Genomic DNA, 14,691 nt, shown 5'->3' on the forward strand with positions numbered 1-14,691 from the left:
CCCATGTCACTACTTTCAGCACTTTTTGTTTCCAGTTTCCAGCAGTTTGAGTAGATTAGAGTATTTGGGTGTGGATGTCTTTGAGTTTATCCTGTTTTGGATTTGCTCAGCTTCTTGAATCTGTAGGTGTATGTCTTTCACCATATTTGGGAACTTTTCAGCCATTATTTCTTCAAATCACTGTCTCTACTTTTGGGCTTCCACTGATAGAAATGTTAGACCTTGAGTTACTGTCCCACAGGTCCTTGGGACTGTGAACCCCCCAACCCCCCAGTCTTTTCTCTTTCTGTTGTTTACGTTGGATGATTTCCATTGATCTGTCTTCAGTAAAGTTCATTCACTCCTATGTCATCTCTATTCTGCTATTGAGTCTGTCCAGGGAGTTTTAAAATTTTGGTTATTTTGATTTTCAGTTCTAACATTTTCATTTGGTTCCTCTTATATCTTGTTTCTTTGTTGAGACTTTATTTTTGCATCCGCTGCAAAATGTTTGTGATTGCTTATTCAAGCATTTTTATAATAGCTATTTGAGAGTCTTTATCAGATAATTTCAGCGTCTGTGTTTTCTCATCCTTGGCATCCATTCAATGTCTTTTCCCTTGTGAGTTGAAGTTTTCATGGCTCTTTATATGCCAAGTAATTGTGAGTTATATTCTGGACATTTTGAATATTCCTTTATTAGATCTGGGTCTTGTTTAAGTCCTGTGGAGAATGGTGATGTTTTTGTTTCACAAGCACTTGGTCTTGTTAGGTTCAGGCCCATGTTCCAGCTGCCGACTGTGGGCTGGACCCAGCATCAGTCCAGGCACCAAAGCCGTGCCCTTTGGGCTGGTCCTGTGTCTGCACCATCCAGTCCTCAGACTGGGACTCAGGTGCTGGTCTGCAAGCAGTCAGACTCTTGGGTCTGATCATTAGGAGCAGATCCACGCCTCTGTAGCCCAAGGCTGAGCCTTGGGGTCATAACTGCTTCATGGGCTGTTTCCCAAGCTGCTCCCTCTAGTCTGGTTGCTGGCACTGTTGTCTGGTCCTTCAGCCAGAAATGTGGGGCTCTTGCTGCCCTCTCTCCATCATATCTTCCTTGGTTGGGCCATGTCTGGGTCCACTCAGCATGACAGCAGAGAGCAAAGTAACAGGGGCTCTTGGAACCACGGCTGCACTGAACAGCAGCACGGTGCCTGCCTCAGAGAGTGGTTCTCATGGGTTTCCATAGCCACCACTCCTACTGCCACCAGGGATGGCCTGGGGCACTAAAGATAGAGGAAAAAGGACCCCGGGCATTTCCACACACTGAGCATCAGGGATTTCCTCTCCCAGTTCCCCCTGCAGGCTGCTCCAGCCATGCTGAGTTCAGGCTGGGGACTGAGGGCAAGTGGTGGTGAACAGTGCTGGTCCTGTGGGACTTGCGGTGCCCTCTTTAGTCCTTAGCTGCTCCAGGCCTCTGTGCAGGTTTTGTAGCACAGTGCAAGGGACAGGGCCTCCATGCCTGCTCCATCTCGCCCGGGCTCAGGACTGCCCCTCAGAGCTCTTACGCTGTCTCCACACCCTTGCTGGGCCACGCCTTCGTATCTGTCATCTGGCGTGTGAGAATTTTCTGGGTCAGACCTCAACACGTGTGGCCGGAGAATTTTCGTCTTGCAGAACTTGAGCCGTTTTTTCTTGAAACCCTTGAGTACCCGCCTCCCTGTCCTCCTGGAGCCCCCGTGTAGGTGCTGAGTGTCCGTGCCACCGTCCATGCCTCGCTGCTCTTCATGTTTGTCTCGTCCTGTTTTCCTGCAGTTTTGTCCCGACTCTCACAGCTGGCTGGGCGGACCTTCTCCCATGCCCTGAGCTCTTCATTTCAGACGTTCTGCCTGTTATTTTCCATGGGCTTCCTTTGACTTTTAAATTTCTACGTGTTCTGATTCCTATCCCCTTGCCTTTGTTTTGTAGATTTTATTGTTAGTTTCCTTGATAGCTTTAAATTAGATATATTTTAAGTTCTTTTCAGAAAGTTGCTCAATTTTTGCAGCTTCTCGAACATATTTGGGTTTGTGGAGTTTGCTCACTGCTGTCATGAGTCAGTGAGCCTGTGGGTTCCGTCTCTATTGTGTGCTTGTCTCCAGTTTTCCTTGTTCTCACCCATGTCTGGGGGTTCTGACGTGAACCCCAGCAGCCAGCGCTTTGCCGTCAGGACCGTGGGGCTGGGGCTCCTGTGCTCTGGGTGTACAGCCCATGCTGGTGGATGCTTGGCTGTGAGTGGCTCCTCTGGGCCCTTTGCCCTCCTGGCCCAACTCCTTAGCAGCCCAGCTTCCCTGACCTTCGGTCCGTGCCTGGGTCCCTGCCCAGCCCTCTCCCTCCCAGCAGGTGACCTGAGCTGCCTCTAGCCTGGAGGGACATGGAGTTTGTCGTCCCTGAAGGGCCCGTCCATTTCTGTCTTTTCTCCTGTGTTGCTGCACACGGAGCCTGGCACAGTCCAACCCAAGGAACTCCACGTGCCGCCAGGCGCACTCGTCAGGCCTGCTGCCTGTCAACGCCCCACTCATCACCTTGTCATCTGGGCATCCTGAAGTGGACAAGGGGCCAGGTGAGGCCCCAGGATGGGCCTGGGCCAAGCCTGAGGGTACAGCCGGGGTCACCCCCACCCCTCCACTACGGTTCTGCTCTGTGTCCCCGACATCACGTGCCCACCTCCTGCAGGCAGGGAACTCCCTCAAGGAAACGACTGTGATTGCTGACGCTGTGCCAGTTCTCGTGGCCCCAGGGGCTGGATGCAGCTCCTCCCACTCCCTACGCCCAGCCCTGCCCGCCTGCCATGCTGTCCCTCATCCTTCATAGTCCTGCCTGGCTGCGTGTCCCTTCACATCTCCTTGCTGGCAGTGAGCACACAGCACAGGGGACGTGCTGAGGTGTCTTGTGTGCTCACGGCCTTGTCCCCTCAGAAGTCACGGGGGCAGTGATTGGGGATGCAGACTGGAGCCACACGGCCTGGTTCAGTGTGGCTCCCATGTCCACCACAGCCTCGGCATCCCACCATGTCAGGCAGGCATGGCAAGAGGCCACATAGATACCATGACGCCCTCCCTGCATACAGAGACGGAACAGCGGTGTGCTGTTGCCAACTAAAGTTTATTCAGGCCCTGAATGGGTGACCAGTGACATGCAGTTTGCCGGGGCCCATGGCAGACTGACCCGCGCCACTGACCTTTCTGGTGCGCAAATTCCCAGAGGGAGCCTGGGACTCCCAGGGTGAGGTCGGACCCAGGAAACACCGCCCAGGGCCCCACAGGGCCAGCTGAAGGGTGTGTGTCATGCTGACTGTCCCAGGACCCATGCCCGTGGGAAGGGGGTGGGTGAAGAGCAGGGCCACCAGTGTCCTGTGCACCCCAAGCCAGCCAGGAGGCCGCCCAAGTGCTGAGCATCACGATTGGCTATGGGAGGCGGTGTGTGTGCAAGCGTGGTGGGGGTCAAGCCGTCCCCTCCCTGCAGCCTTCCTGGACCCCCTGCCTAAGGCATTACTGCTGTGAGCTGCTCTGCCCCCATGTGGACTGGGCAGCAGCTTGGCCTGTGGGAAAGGGCCACGGATAGGCCTCTGTGGCATCCTCCATGGGTTCCAGCAGCTCAAGGACACCCAGGACCCTCCTGTTGCCCAGCACCCCTCAGCGCCTCTGACTGGCAAACCAGGAGAAGAAAGGACTCGGGCGTGGGCGCGGGGCCTGGTGGACACGCACAGTGCGCGGTGAGCGCCAGGCTTTGATGGTGGCATCATCACTGGCTGTCAGCAGGAGCTCCTGCTCCTGGGGACTGAAGACCACTGAGTTGACCACGTCCTGATGCTGCAGCTTGGCCAAGCAGATGTTGTAGTGGCGGTCCCAGATGTAGCCGTGCCGGTCCTCGGCCCCACTGCAGGATAGCCTGGGATGAGCCCCCTGGCCACCACAACCGGGCCCCTCCATGCCCTGAGTTCCTACCTGGCCACGAAGTCCCTGCTGACATCCAGGAAAATGAAGAAGCACTCGTCGTTGGGCGTGTAGGCACGGTGGGCACGCAGGGCCCGCTTTACCTCCTGCATGGTCTTGAGGTCGAACACCAACAGGTCTATCTCCTCTGCGATGGGCGGCGGCTGCATGGGGTCGGCCACCACTGAGCCGCTGGGCCAGGCACGGCTGTTGACGTACAGGTACCTGGTGAGGGCATGCTGGTCAGTACGGGCGGCTTGCAGACACCCCCACCTAGAACACTGTGGGGGGCCCACCTGTTGTCGGGGGACAGGCCCATGCCGATGATGTGTCCGTGCACATCGATGACGTGGTCCAGGGCATCGAAGAAGGCATCTGAGCCCCGGCCCTCGCCCAGGACAGGCCCGGCCGTAGTCATCTGGTGCGGCAGGATCTGCTTGATGCCTGTGAGAGGGCAAGGCGAAGGCGACCCGGAGCCCTCAGGGCGGCACCCTGGTGCCTGCGAGCTCCCAGATGTCCGTGGGCGCTGCCTGCCCTGCTGGCCCAAATCTGAATCAGAGTCCCTCCCCAGCCCCTAGCACTCCTGGGCCCCACAGAGTGTGCACTGTGGGTGGCTGGACAGTGCTGGGCCCCAGGACCAACAATGAACTGGACTCTGCCCACGGACTCACTGGCTGCCCGGCCCCTGGAACCCCACCCCCGTCCCTGGGAAGCCTCACCCCCAAGTCTAGGGACTGCGGAGGGCCCTGCCCGGTACCGATCTGGTGTGGAGAGTAGGTGAGGCAGCCGGTGGTGAAGATGAGGAGCTTGCTCCGGGCGTCGGCTGTGCTGCGCTCTGGGGGCTTGGTGCGGCCCTGGGCCAGCAGCTCTGCCACCTTGGTCTCCAGCGCACGCTCAGACAGCTGGGACTGCGCCCGCCCGTCTAGGAGGCCATCCAGCAGGCGCCGCAAGCCCTCCTTGCCGCGCACCGGGGCTGGGGCCGGGCCGGCCACCTCATCCTCACCCCCGCTGCCCAGGTCAAAGACGCGGCGGGGGGGCATGCCCGGGGCGCCAGCGTCCAGCAGGAGGTCAGGGCTGTCGAAGCGGCTGCAGTCGGCCACCATCACGGTGCGGATAGTGCTGGCGTTGAGGTTCTGGATCTTGAAAAGCCGCTTCACCACGTTGACGTTCTCGGACTCCACATCCTGGGGGCAAGACCACAGGTGGTGGGTGTGGGGGTGGGGAGGGGGCGCCAGGCACGGGAGGGGGCGTGCCCACTCGCACCTGGAAAGCGTTGTTGAGCCAGAGCACCGAGCAGGAGGTGATGTCTCCAATTCGGTGCAGGTTCCCCGAGATCAAGCTGGTCTCCGTGAGCCAGCAGCCAAACACGTCGTAGGGCTTGTTGCGAACGCGGGACAGCAGGGCGAAGGTGTCTGCGGGAAGGGGGTGCTGGGCAGGTGGCCAGACTGGGGGGTGGGGAGGGCCGGGAGTGGGGCAGGGCCGGGGTAGGCCAGGAGGACCCACCCCAGGCCCACTCTCACCTAGACTAATGACGGCTATCTCTCCCGAGGAGGAGTTGTGAGGCCCCAGGAACACCCCTGAGGCCAGCAGCAGTGAGTCATCCCGGTTGAACTGGGAGAATTGGGTGTAGCTCCAATTGTAGGGCCGCATGTCCGCACTGTGCACCAGTGAGATGGTCAGGTCATTGTTCCAGATCTGCGCAGGCAAGTCGTTGGGTCCTCGTGAGTCCACCCTGCACGGGGCACCCAGGCCCACGCGGCAAGCTCCAGCCCCTCTCGAGCCATTGTCAACCGAGCCAGTGCCCAGAAACTGCCATCAGGGTGGGGGTTCCTTGCCCCTGGCCGTCAGCATGCCCCAGGGGTGGGTACACGGGGTTAGGGCCTGGCTCTGGAGCAGGGGCTTCGAGCAGGACCCTCTCAGTGTTGGCATTTAGGGGTGCCCCACCCCATCCTCTTATCCTGTGTGGTCCAGGCCAGAGGCCCAGGTCCCGGCTAAGTTGCCTCTTCCCTGACCTGGCCCTCCGCATGGGAATGTGGCACACTGGGCTATCCCTCGCCTCTGGCCTGGCCCTCTCTTCTGACCCAGTTGGGTTGCGCAGCCCCAGAGTGTCACCACTGTGGCAGGTGGGGACGAGGCCACTCTCACCTTCACGGTGCAGTCCTTGGAGCAGGAAGCGAACTGGTAACCCGAGTGGGAGAAGCTGAGGTGCAGGACCTGGTCGGTGTGCTCCCTGAGCGTCTGCACCTCCACGCAGGGCACCATGTCATAGAGCCGCCGGAACTCCTCGTACCAGGACGTGGCCGCTGTGAGGGGGTCACCGCTGGGGCCCAAGCCTCCCTCCCACAGTCACAGGCTAGGGCCCTGACAGCGTGGGGGCCAGCTGGGCCCCTGGAGCACCCTGGTCACCAGCCTACACCCCCAACCCCCTGTAGCCCTGCCCACTTTCGGCCTCCCTGCTCTGAGGCGTGGCCTAGCTGTCCCCCATCAGTGTGAGGACCTGGGCAGTGGGTGCCCAGCACCGTGGCTTTGGAAGATGTTGGCCATGGGGACAGCTCAGCCTCCCACCCAGCCGACCCAGTGGGCCAAGGGGCCGTGTGCAGGCGCTGACCTGGGTGTCGGGGCACGTCGCGGGCCACCTGGTAGTAGCGGTAGAACTGCTCCCTCCACAGGAACTCGTCCCGGGACACAGCCTGCCACTGGCGGCACACCAGCCCAGCGGCCAAGACGTCGGCAGGGCCCAAGCTCAGGAAGATCTGGTAGACCAGGCTGTCAGGGAGCAGGGGCGTGCCCGCCTCGTCCATCGTGACATTCTGCCCAGGCGGCCCTGAAACCCATGCATGGCTCCCCTAGCCAGCGGTCGGACCGAGGGGGATCCGGCCCCCAGGCCCAAGGAGAAGCTCAGGAGCCTGGGGCTGAGCTGAGGGAGCCAGGGGGCTGTTCCTCCAGCCCCACCAACTGCCCTCATAATTCCGTTGGACTGAGTGTGCGTGGAGGGCCAGCTGGCACTGCCCACCGGGCCAAGGACCCAACAACTTCACCAAGGCTCTCTAGACAGCCATACTCCTGGGACCCCACACTCCTGAGGGCAGCCCCTGCAAGTCCCAGGGGGTCCCTGGAACAGGCAGCTTCTGGGCGGGCAGCACACACCTCTCAGCACCCCGGTCCTGGTCCAGCCTGAAGTAGAGTGTTGCGCGGACCCTGGGGACCTCAGACCCTCATCCCAAAGGGGTCCTGGCCTTGGGGGACAGGTTCGCGGGCATAGGGAGACAACTGGGTGCCAGGGCTGGTGACCGCTCGGAGACCAAGAAACGAAGGGCCGGTGACCCCCGCGCGCTCGTGTCACTCTGACCTTGCCGCCCCAAGGCTTCGGAGCTGTCAGCATGGGACAGAGGTCTTTTCGAGAAGAGGCCTGGAGCTGGCGGGACGAGGGCCAGCCCGCCCGCCCTAGACGCCGCCAGGGGCACCCGCCGGCCCTCGGCCTCTGTCCGGTGGCCTAGGGGACACCTGCCGGGTGGGCGGCCAGCCGGCGCGGCCACTGCCCGGAGAGCTGGGGGCGGGACGGGGGCGGGGCCGGCCAGCGCCCCCGCCCTCCTTCCCTCCGAGGGGCTGTCGGGGGAGAGCCCTGCGCTCGGTCCCTCGGGCCCGGCGTGGACAGCCCCGGCCACTCATTCATTGGCCGGGGGCTCCGCCGGGGCCGGGGGCCGGGGCTCCGGAGACCGGGCCGGGGATGGGGACCGGACACGGCCGTGACGACGCTCCCCCAGAGTCGGGAGTCCGCGGCTGGGCCGGGGATCGGGGGCCGGGGCCAGGGCCGGGTGACGACGCTTCCCGGGGCCGGGCGCACTCACCACGGCCGCCTCCGCCCGGCTGCGCTGCCCGCGCCCCGGCCCGGCCTCGGCCCGCGGACCCGCTTCCGCTCCGGCCGCCGCGTCTCTATGATGGAGCCCGCCAGGCCGACGACACGAGCCCCGAGGCATCGATAGCCGCGGAAGGCCAAGCGCCCGGCAGCCCGCGTCGGCTGTCTCTGCGCCTGCGCTTCAGGTCCCCCGGCCTGGGCGGTGCTTTTTTGTGCGCCTGCGCGCGCTCGGGCTCGGCCGGAACAGCGCCCCTGGCGGCCAGCAGGGGCGGCGGCCATGCTCCGGGCTCATGGGCGGGGCTGCGGGCCAGGCAGAGGGTTGCGGTTTGAGACCCGGTGCCGGGTGGGCCCTGAGTAAGTGGTTTCAGGAACCCCGTGTTCTTCGATGTGGGGATAAGACCAGTTCTTACCTCAAGGAGCTATTAGGCGGTTTAAGGGAGTTAAATGTGAAAAGGTCTGAGTACTGACCACAGTGGAAATCGGATGGGGGCTTGTGGACAAGGAGCAAGAGGTCAACTTGGACTTTGTACACAGGACATGGCTCCAGGGCCCTGCCACGAAGTGCAGGGTCGAGGTCAGATGTCCAGGATGAGGCTGAGTTCATGAGGAGCCTGGCAGGAGCCGGGGACCCTGGCCCAGGGCGGAGGTTTGAGGAGGGAGGAGGACTGACGTGGACTTCCTGGCCGGGGTTCCTGGGCAGCACCGGACAGTGGACTCTGACCTGGGAATTGGCCATCCCGCCCTCAGCCTCCCCCAGCCCCGTCATGGTCACTGCCGCTGCCATGCTGCCCCCCAGGACTGTACTCTTGACTCTGCTCTTGGCCGCAGCCTCCCTGGGCCAGAGGGCTCAGAGACCCCCTCGGCCCCTGTCCCCCATCAGCACCATTCAGCCCAAGGCCAACTTCGACGCTCAGCAGGTACAGTTGGGGGAGGTGGGGGGGCAGGAGCTTGCCCGGCTTTGCAGGGGTCAGGCCCGGGCAGCCCCCCATTCCCTGTGCCCTCACATGGCCCGCCCTCAGTTTGCAGGGACATGGCTCCTCGTGGCTGTGGCCTCCTCGTGCCGCTTCCTGCAGGAGCAAGGCCACCGGGCTGAGGCAACCGCATTGCACCTGGCTCCCCAGGGCACAGCCATGATTGCCAGCACCTTCCAAAAGCTGTGAGTCCCAGCACTGAGCCCTGCCCGCCCCCCAACCTCAAACCCTCCCCCTACCCCAATCCCTGACCCCACCCCTGCTGTGGCCTGGTCCACTGTCCCACGTGGCCCCACCCGCTTGGGGTCCCTGAGCCTGTTTGCCTCCTCCCACCCTACCCCCAGGGATGGGATCTGCTGGCAGGTGCGGCAGCTCTACAGAGACATGGGTGGCCCGGGCCGCTTCCAGCTCCAAGGTGAGGCAAGGGCAGCGGGTGTGGGGTGCAGGGCCGGGGGTGCTGACGCAGCTGACCAGGCTCTGCCTAGCCCGAGGTGCCCGTGGGGCGATCGACGTGGTTGTTGGGGAGACGGACTACCGGAGCTTCGCCATCCTGTACCTGGAGCGGGCACGGCGGCTGTCGGTGAAGCTGTACAGTACGTCCACATGTGAGCCGGGCCCACTCACTTGGGGCCTCCGGGTGTGGCTGTGTGAGCCCAGATGGACACACAGCCCTGCCCCTCCCTCCCTCCCAGCATCCTGACCCTCTCCTGCTGACCAGGGGCCCAGGGAGGAGCCCCTGCGATCAGGCCCAGGTGTGAGGACAGAGAGGGACAGGGACGGTTGGGGAGCAGACGGGGAGAGAGCAGGGAGGGGCGGGGGTCAGACAATGGCCGGGCATGTCCCAGGCCTGCAGACCCTGTCCCCAGAGCACCCTGCCCGCCCTGTGTGTCCCACAGCCCGCTCGCTCCCTGTGAGCGACACAGCCCTGAGTGTGTTTGAGCAGCGGGTCCAGGGGGCCAACCTGACCGAGGACCACATCTTGTTCTTCCCTAAGTATGGTGAGTGCCTGGTGTCCCTCAGCGGCCTACCTTGCTCTCTTTGTGTGTACCCCACCTGTGCCACCTCTGACCTCTGCTTGGGCCCCCAGGTTTCTGTGAGGCTGCAGACCAGTTCCACGTCTTGGATGGTGAGTGGGCAGGGCTGGCCCGCAGTGCCGGGAGGGCGGGCGCCCCAGGGCTCCTCGCCGCCTGAGTGTCGTCTCTGTGCTGCAGAAGTGAGCAGGTGAGGCGCCAGCCCAGCGCTGAGGAGGAGCAAAAACTCGCGATAGGTGCTGGCTGCCCCCGCACCGAGCTCTGCACCCTCCTCTCCCGCCTGCCCCCGAGCTGCCGCGCACCCCCAGGAGCCCCGTGCCCGCCTCTCCCGCCTGCCCCCGAGCTGCTGCGCACCCCCAGGGGCACTGCCTTCATTAAACACCCCCAGTCTCGGCCCCTGACTCCCTTTCCCCGCTGGGACGAGCCGCGCCTCTGCTGGCCCAGTCATTTCGTGGGCACATGGGGCTGCTCCTCCAGAAAGGCTGAAGGATGCGAGGGGAAGTGGCCATCCCCCTGGTCAAGAACCCTCCCAGGGAGGCGGGTGGAAATGGCTCCTTCTGGAGGCCTAGAATGCCCGGTGCCTTCTCTGCCTGGGCCTCGGTTTCCCCTCCTCAGTTGGGCCTGTGCTGTGGTTGCTGCTGCCCTTCCTCGCTCCCTGATGGAGCACGCAGAGCTGTTGGCCTCCCTGTGCTGCCCTGGGGGGCCCAGGACCTGAGCCCGGCCCCCCCACCCCGCACAGATGGGGCAGCTTTTCCTGGAGGGATGTGGAGCCCTCCCCCGGCCTCCTGCTGACCCCTGAGCTGCCTCCTGGGACGCAGGGGCCCAGAGTCCCAGGGGCCCTGTGGCCTGAGGCAGGATGGGCCACTGGGGAGGGGCAGGCAGTTTTGAGGGGGGGAGACCCCTCCCAGTTCCTGAACATGGTACCTGGCTCTGGGGTGAGCTGGCATCTGTCTTAGGAGGACAAGAGGCTGGGCTGCCCCTCCTGGCCACCCCCGGGGCTGGCAGGGCCAGATGGGACACAGGACTGGCCTGGGAGCAGGACTGACTGCCTGGAGCTAAGTCCACGCCTGGCGCCCGGCAGCTGGGTGCCCCCATGGGGAGATCAGGGGGCAGGTGGGCCAGGGGCTTTCCAGAATAGTTGGAACAGAGGGATGGGAGCAAGTCTGTGCTCCAGGCTGGGGGAAGCAGGCCACCCTATTTCATGTGTCAGGGTTGGGGTGAGCACAGGGGCTCTGGGCACACAGGGGAGGGACCCCTGATGCAGACTGGGTGTCCCCCCGGAGCCTACACCCAGGGTCTGACCAGGGTCACCAGCCGAGAGGGAAGGTGTGCTCTGACCTGTAGAGAAGGACTTTCTGGAATGTGGGGGCTCCGAGGTCCAGGTGGGGGGGGGGCAGAGGAGAGAGGGGCTGAAAGCGGGGTGACGGTGTCCTCTTCCCCCAACGTCTGCCTGGAGGGACCCCTCCAAGTGACGCCAGACTGTTGGGAGAAGGTGCAAGTGCAGCAGAGGGGCCACCTCCGTGGGGGCTCCCACTGCCACCAGGGCAGGCTGCGCGTCCCTTCCATACACCGAGTCCCAGCCAACCTGCCTGTCCCTCACCAAGGGTGCCCTGACAGTGGAGAGACTCTGGAAGAGAAGAGCCACAATTGCAAAACCCCTCTGCCAAAGAACTGGAGACGTTCCAGGACGGAAAGGGGGTTCACACAGACCATAACAAAATTGCTGAGCTCCAGCTGTCCCCTCCCCAGGCCAGGGTCTGCTGGGGGTCCCACGGCCTGGGGACAGCTGCGGGGGAGGGACATGCTCCCACTGTGGGGAGGGGGCTGCAGCCCTGGCCCCAGGCCAGGGTCTGAGGGCCCTCTCTCAGGGCAGGGTCTGGGCTCAGCTCCTGCCCTTGCTGGTGAGAACCTGGTCCAGACCCTTCGCCGCCACCCGTCCGGTGAAACAGCTGGGGGCCTTCTCCATTTGCCGGAGAGCATGGCAATTCCAACAGCTTTGGTCACTGGGGGGGTGCTGTGCCCCACACATGCCCACCCCGTGCCCTGAGGGGTCTGGGACCCCCAGCTCTCTTGTAGCTCCCCCGACAGCCTCCTTGAGCTGCACCAGGCCAGGCCCCAATGGCCGAGTCAGCGCTGTCCACCCAGGGGCCCTGCGGGCCCAACATGACTGGCACACCCTGCCCAGCCCAGAGTGTTGTGTGCATGCCCCTTCCTGCTCTCACTGCCCCCTTGGGAACCAGGAAGGGTGGCCTCTCTTTGGGAGACCTAGGGAAGGTCTGAGAGCAAATGGCAGCCCCTGGGCCAGGGCCAGACAGGCTACAGGGTCAGGGAGCCGGGCCTGGAACCAGCACCAAGCCGCCCTGTCTCAGGACCCTCAGCATCTGTCTGATGAGCATTTCTGAAGTGCCTTCTGCATACCAGGCCCTGGGCACGTGGGCAGGCGGCTCCTTGCCCCTGGAAGCTCTAAGGTCCAGGGCTCGACACCAATTGGCCACTGGTGAGGCTGAGGGAGCACCTGGGAGCTGGACCCCCTCAACCCCCATTTCCTCCCCTCCATCAGTCTGCTTCCCTGGGCTGCGGGGAGGACCAGGCCACCCCAGGTGAGCTATAGGCCATGGAGCAGGAGGAACCACTGCCTGGTCCCTGGACATCAGCACGGTGGGCCCCTGCTCCCCCTTCTGCATGCTCACCTGCCCAACTTGCCCAGTCCAGACCCGGAAGACCAGGGTGGGTGGTTGCTAGGAGGAGCCAGCAGCAGCCCTGGAGGGGCTCTATGTCCCCAGTGGGTGGGGACCACGCCTGACCCCATAGACTGGGCTTTGTCCACCCAGTGTCCCTCAGCGCTGGACTCCCAGGAAGGCAGACAGATAGGGCTGGTGGGAAGACAGGAAGGCCCAGCCCCCAAGACCTTGAGGGAGGAGGGCAAAGAGAACTGTAGCTCCCCACAGGCCCCCCAGAACGGAGCTGGAGACCACAGGGCACCTGGAGCACGTGGGCCATGGCTCAGAGCTGGTAGTGCCCCCGAGAGCCCCCTGCATGCCTGGCCCTGCGTCCCCCAAACAAAAGATGAGGGTCTCTGCTCTGGAGCACAGGTGAAGTGGGTCAGATCTCCCCTCTCAGGGCTTCTGGGGAAGGAAGGATCGTTCTAGAAGACTGAGCATCCAAGGGACGGCACCAGAGACCCTCTTGAGTGACCACAGGGCTGAGGCCACACAGCAGCCCAGGCCTACACCCCCACCCCGGGTCTTACAGCAGGCTGCACTGGCGGCCGTGCCCCATCTAGCCAGTGGCTCCTCACAATGGGGCCGGGGACATGGCAGGCTACAACTGCACTGCATTTATTTCTCGGAAATGTTGAATGAGCTCTAATTAAATTTTCAAAAACTAGGTGAGATAATTGTAGCTCTAGGTGAATCAATTTTATGTAAAAATATTTATTATAACTTGTATTTTGCCTTTTAATTCTAACAGGTAATTTCTAATGCCTTGGAAGAAAGAAAAATAGCTTTAAAAAAATCTATAGACACTAACCTTTAATTGGCAGTCTTGGTAGGGAAGCCTGGAGGGGCTGTTCATGCCGGAGGAGCACTGTCCTGGCAGCCCACGGGCCTCAGCCAGAGGTGAAGGTGCCACGTCCCAGGCCCCAGCTCAAGTACATCGTTGGCCCCTTCATGGGACTGTCAGGTGCTCTGTGCTTGGCCCTTCTTGCTGGGCACCCACCCTCCCTGCCCACACCAAAGCTCCAGTGGACAGGTGGGCCAGGACCCTTGCATGTGGGGACACAGCTGAACATAGCTTGCTGTGGAGGTGACCCTCCAGCTCCCTCCAGCTCATTGGGGTTTCACATGGGGTCATTCCATACTGTCCTGCTCCCACCCAGCACTGCTCCCACTCTGTCTGTGGTCCATGTCAGGGGGTGGGGGCCTCAGTGGCTGCCACAGACCCTCTGGGAGTCCCCCAACTGCAGCCTGGCACCTTTCTTCCCTCCCCTCCCCTCCCCAGCACAAACTTGTCCCTGCCCTCCCCTTTGGGGAGACTCCTATTGTCCAGGACAGCGTCAACTTAAAAAGCAAATTCACCTGTAATTTTGCCCTCAAAACGGGTTTATCCAGAAACAGCCAAAATAATTGCAACTCAGGATGCACGTGCTATGCACACCACAGGCAAATCCACAGAACACAGGAGGGAGCTGCTTTTATAGAGAAAAGGGGGAGAGGGCGGGGCTGCTCTAAAGGAAAGGCCACTGGGGGAGAGGAACAGATCAGGGCGGGGATGGCTCCTCAATGGCTGAGCTGTGGCATTTCTGATTGGCTGGGCTGCAGAGTTTCCAATTGGCCGAGCTGTTGCCTGGTGGGAAAGAAGTCTTCCCTCAGTGGTAAAGTGGTTGTACTTGTACCTAGAGTAATTGACTATGCGATCGGGCGAGGGCTCCCCTGCAGGCCCTCCCCACCCAGCTTAGTTTGCTTTCTCTAACTCACTTCAAAACAGCGTCTGTGGGAAGAGCTCTTAGGGGCGGAGAGGAGAGTGGGAGGAGGAACGGGGATGGAGCACAGGTCAGGAGTTTTTGTTGAAAGGAGGAAAGAACTGGGGCAGCAGCTGGGGGTGGACAAGGTGAAAGGATGGAGATGGCCCGGGAGACAGGGAGGGAGGCAAGAGGGAGAGACGGGAGCAAGAGGACGGGTCCTGGAGAAAGGGGGAGGGAAGGGACACAGGGGACAAGGGGTGGAGGGGGCAGGGACAGTTCTCCAGGGTCCTGAGAAGGAAGGAGGGCCAGCTGGACTCCCATGAGTGTTGCCCGGGGGGGGTCCAGCCTGCATCCTGGCCCTTGACCGACATCCTACAGTCACCCGCTCACTGGCTTTGCCCCTGGAACCCTACCACCTTTCCAGGCTTGCTAT

At 62.3% G+C, this 14,691-nt stretch overlaps 2 protein-coding genes across 19 annotated transcripts; one reads left to right on the forward strand and one right to left on the reverse strand.

The window, feature by feature from the left end:
* Positions 1-3,086: 3,086 nt before the first annotated feature.
* FBXW5 (F-box and WD repeat domain containing 5) lies at positions 3,087-8,070 on the reverse strand. 7 transcript variants are annotated; one of them, XR_011432328.1, is made up of 9 exons: positions 7,784-8,070; positions 6,544-6,701; positions 6,081-6,238; positions 5,456-5,630; positions 5,199-5,347; positions 4,655-5,119; positions 4,232-4,379; positions 3,948-4,160; positions 3,087-3,879 (listed from the first exon to the last, which is right to left on the reverse strand). XR_011432328.1 is itself a non-coding variant. In XM_070250425.1 (9 exons), exons 1-9 carry the CDS (start codon positions 8,068-8,070, stop codon positions 3,636-3,638), a joined length of 1,959 nt encoding a protein of 652 aa, XP_070106526.1. In that variant the 3' UTR covers positions 3,087-3,635. The 7 variants fall into 7 exon arrangements, 5 of the variants coding, with proteins under 5 accessions (XP_070106526.1, XP_070106528.1, XP_005606007.2 ...); XR_002804006.2 differs by lacking the exon at positions 7,784-8,070 and adding an exon at positions 7,083-7,496 and having other exon boundaries at positions 6,544-6,759; XM_070250425.1 differs by having other exon boundaries at positions 4,693-5,119.
* C8G (complement C8 gamma chain) lies at positions 8,010-10,187 on the forward strand. 12 transcript variants are annotated; one of them, XM_023629410.2, is made up of 8 exons: positions 8,010-8,145; positions 8,326-8,708; positions 8,811-8,947; positions 9,107-9,177; positions 9,248-9,355; positions 9,659-9,760; positions 9,850-9,888; positions 9,974-10,187. In XM_023629410.2, exons 1-8 carry the CDS (start codon positions 8,082-8,084, stop codon positions 9,985-9,987), a joined length of 918 nt encoding a protein of 305 aa, XP_023485178.1. In that variant the 5' UTR covers positions 8,010-8,081; the 3' UTR covers positions 9,988-10,187. The 12 variants fall into 12 exon arrangements, with proteins under 12 accessions (XP_023485178.1, XP_005606008.2, XP_070106540.1 ...); XM_005605951.4 differs by having other exon boundaries at positions 8,024-8,145; positions 9,248-9,367; XM_070250439.1 differs by having other exon boundaries at positions 8,024-8,145; positions 8,326-8,947; positions 9,248-9,367.
* Positions 10,188-14,691: the final 4,504 nt, after the last annotated feature.

Source organism: Equus caballus, chromosome 25, assembly GCF_041296265.1.
Source record: "Equus caballus isolate H_3958 breed thoroughbred chromosome 25, TB-T2T, whole genome shotgun sequence".
Taxonomy (NCBI): domain Eukaryota; kingdom Metazoa; phylum Chordata; class Mammalia; order Perissodactyla; family Equidae; genus Equus; species Equus caballus.

Bases quoted from the DNA above. Each gene is read 5' to 3' on its own strand.
- FBXW5 (XM_005605950.4), bottom strand. From the start codon at position 7,317: ATGCTGACAGCTCCGAAGCCTTGGGGCGGCAAGGTCAGAGTGACACGA. The intron at 5,348-5,455 runs GTGAGAGTGGGC...CCCTTCCCGCAG, and splicing joins GATAGCCGTCATTAGTCTAG to ACACCTTCGCCCTGCTGTCC. The intron at 3,880-3,947 runs GTAGGAACTCAG...GCTATCCTGCAG, and splicing joins AGCAGGGACTTCGTGGCCAG to TGGGGCCGAGGACCGGCACG.
- C8G (XM_070250432.1), top strand. From the start codon at position 8,082: ATGGGCGGGGCTGCGGGCCAGGCAGAGGGTTGCGGTTTGAGACCCGGT. The intron at 9,178-9,247 runs GTGAGGCAAGGG...GGCTCTGCCTAG, and splicing joins GGGCCGCTTCCAGCTCCAAG to CCCGAGGTGCCCGTGGGGCG. The intron at 9,368-9,658 runs GTGAGCCGGGCC...TGTGTCCCACAG, and splicing joins GCTGTACAGTACGTCCACAT to CCCGCTCGCTCCCTGTGAGC.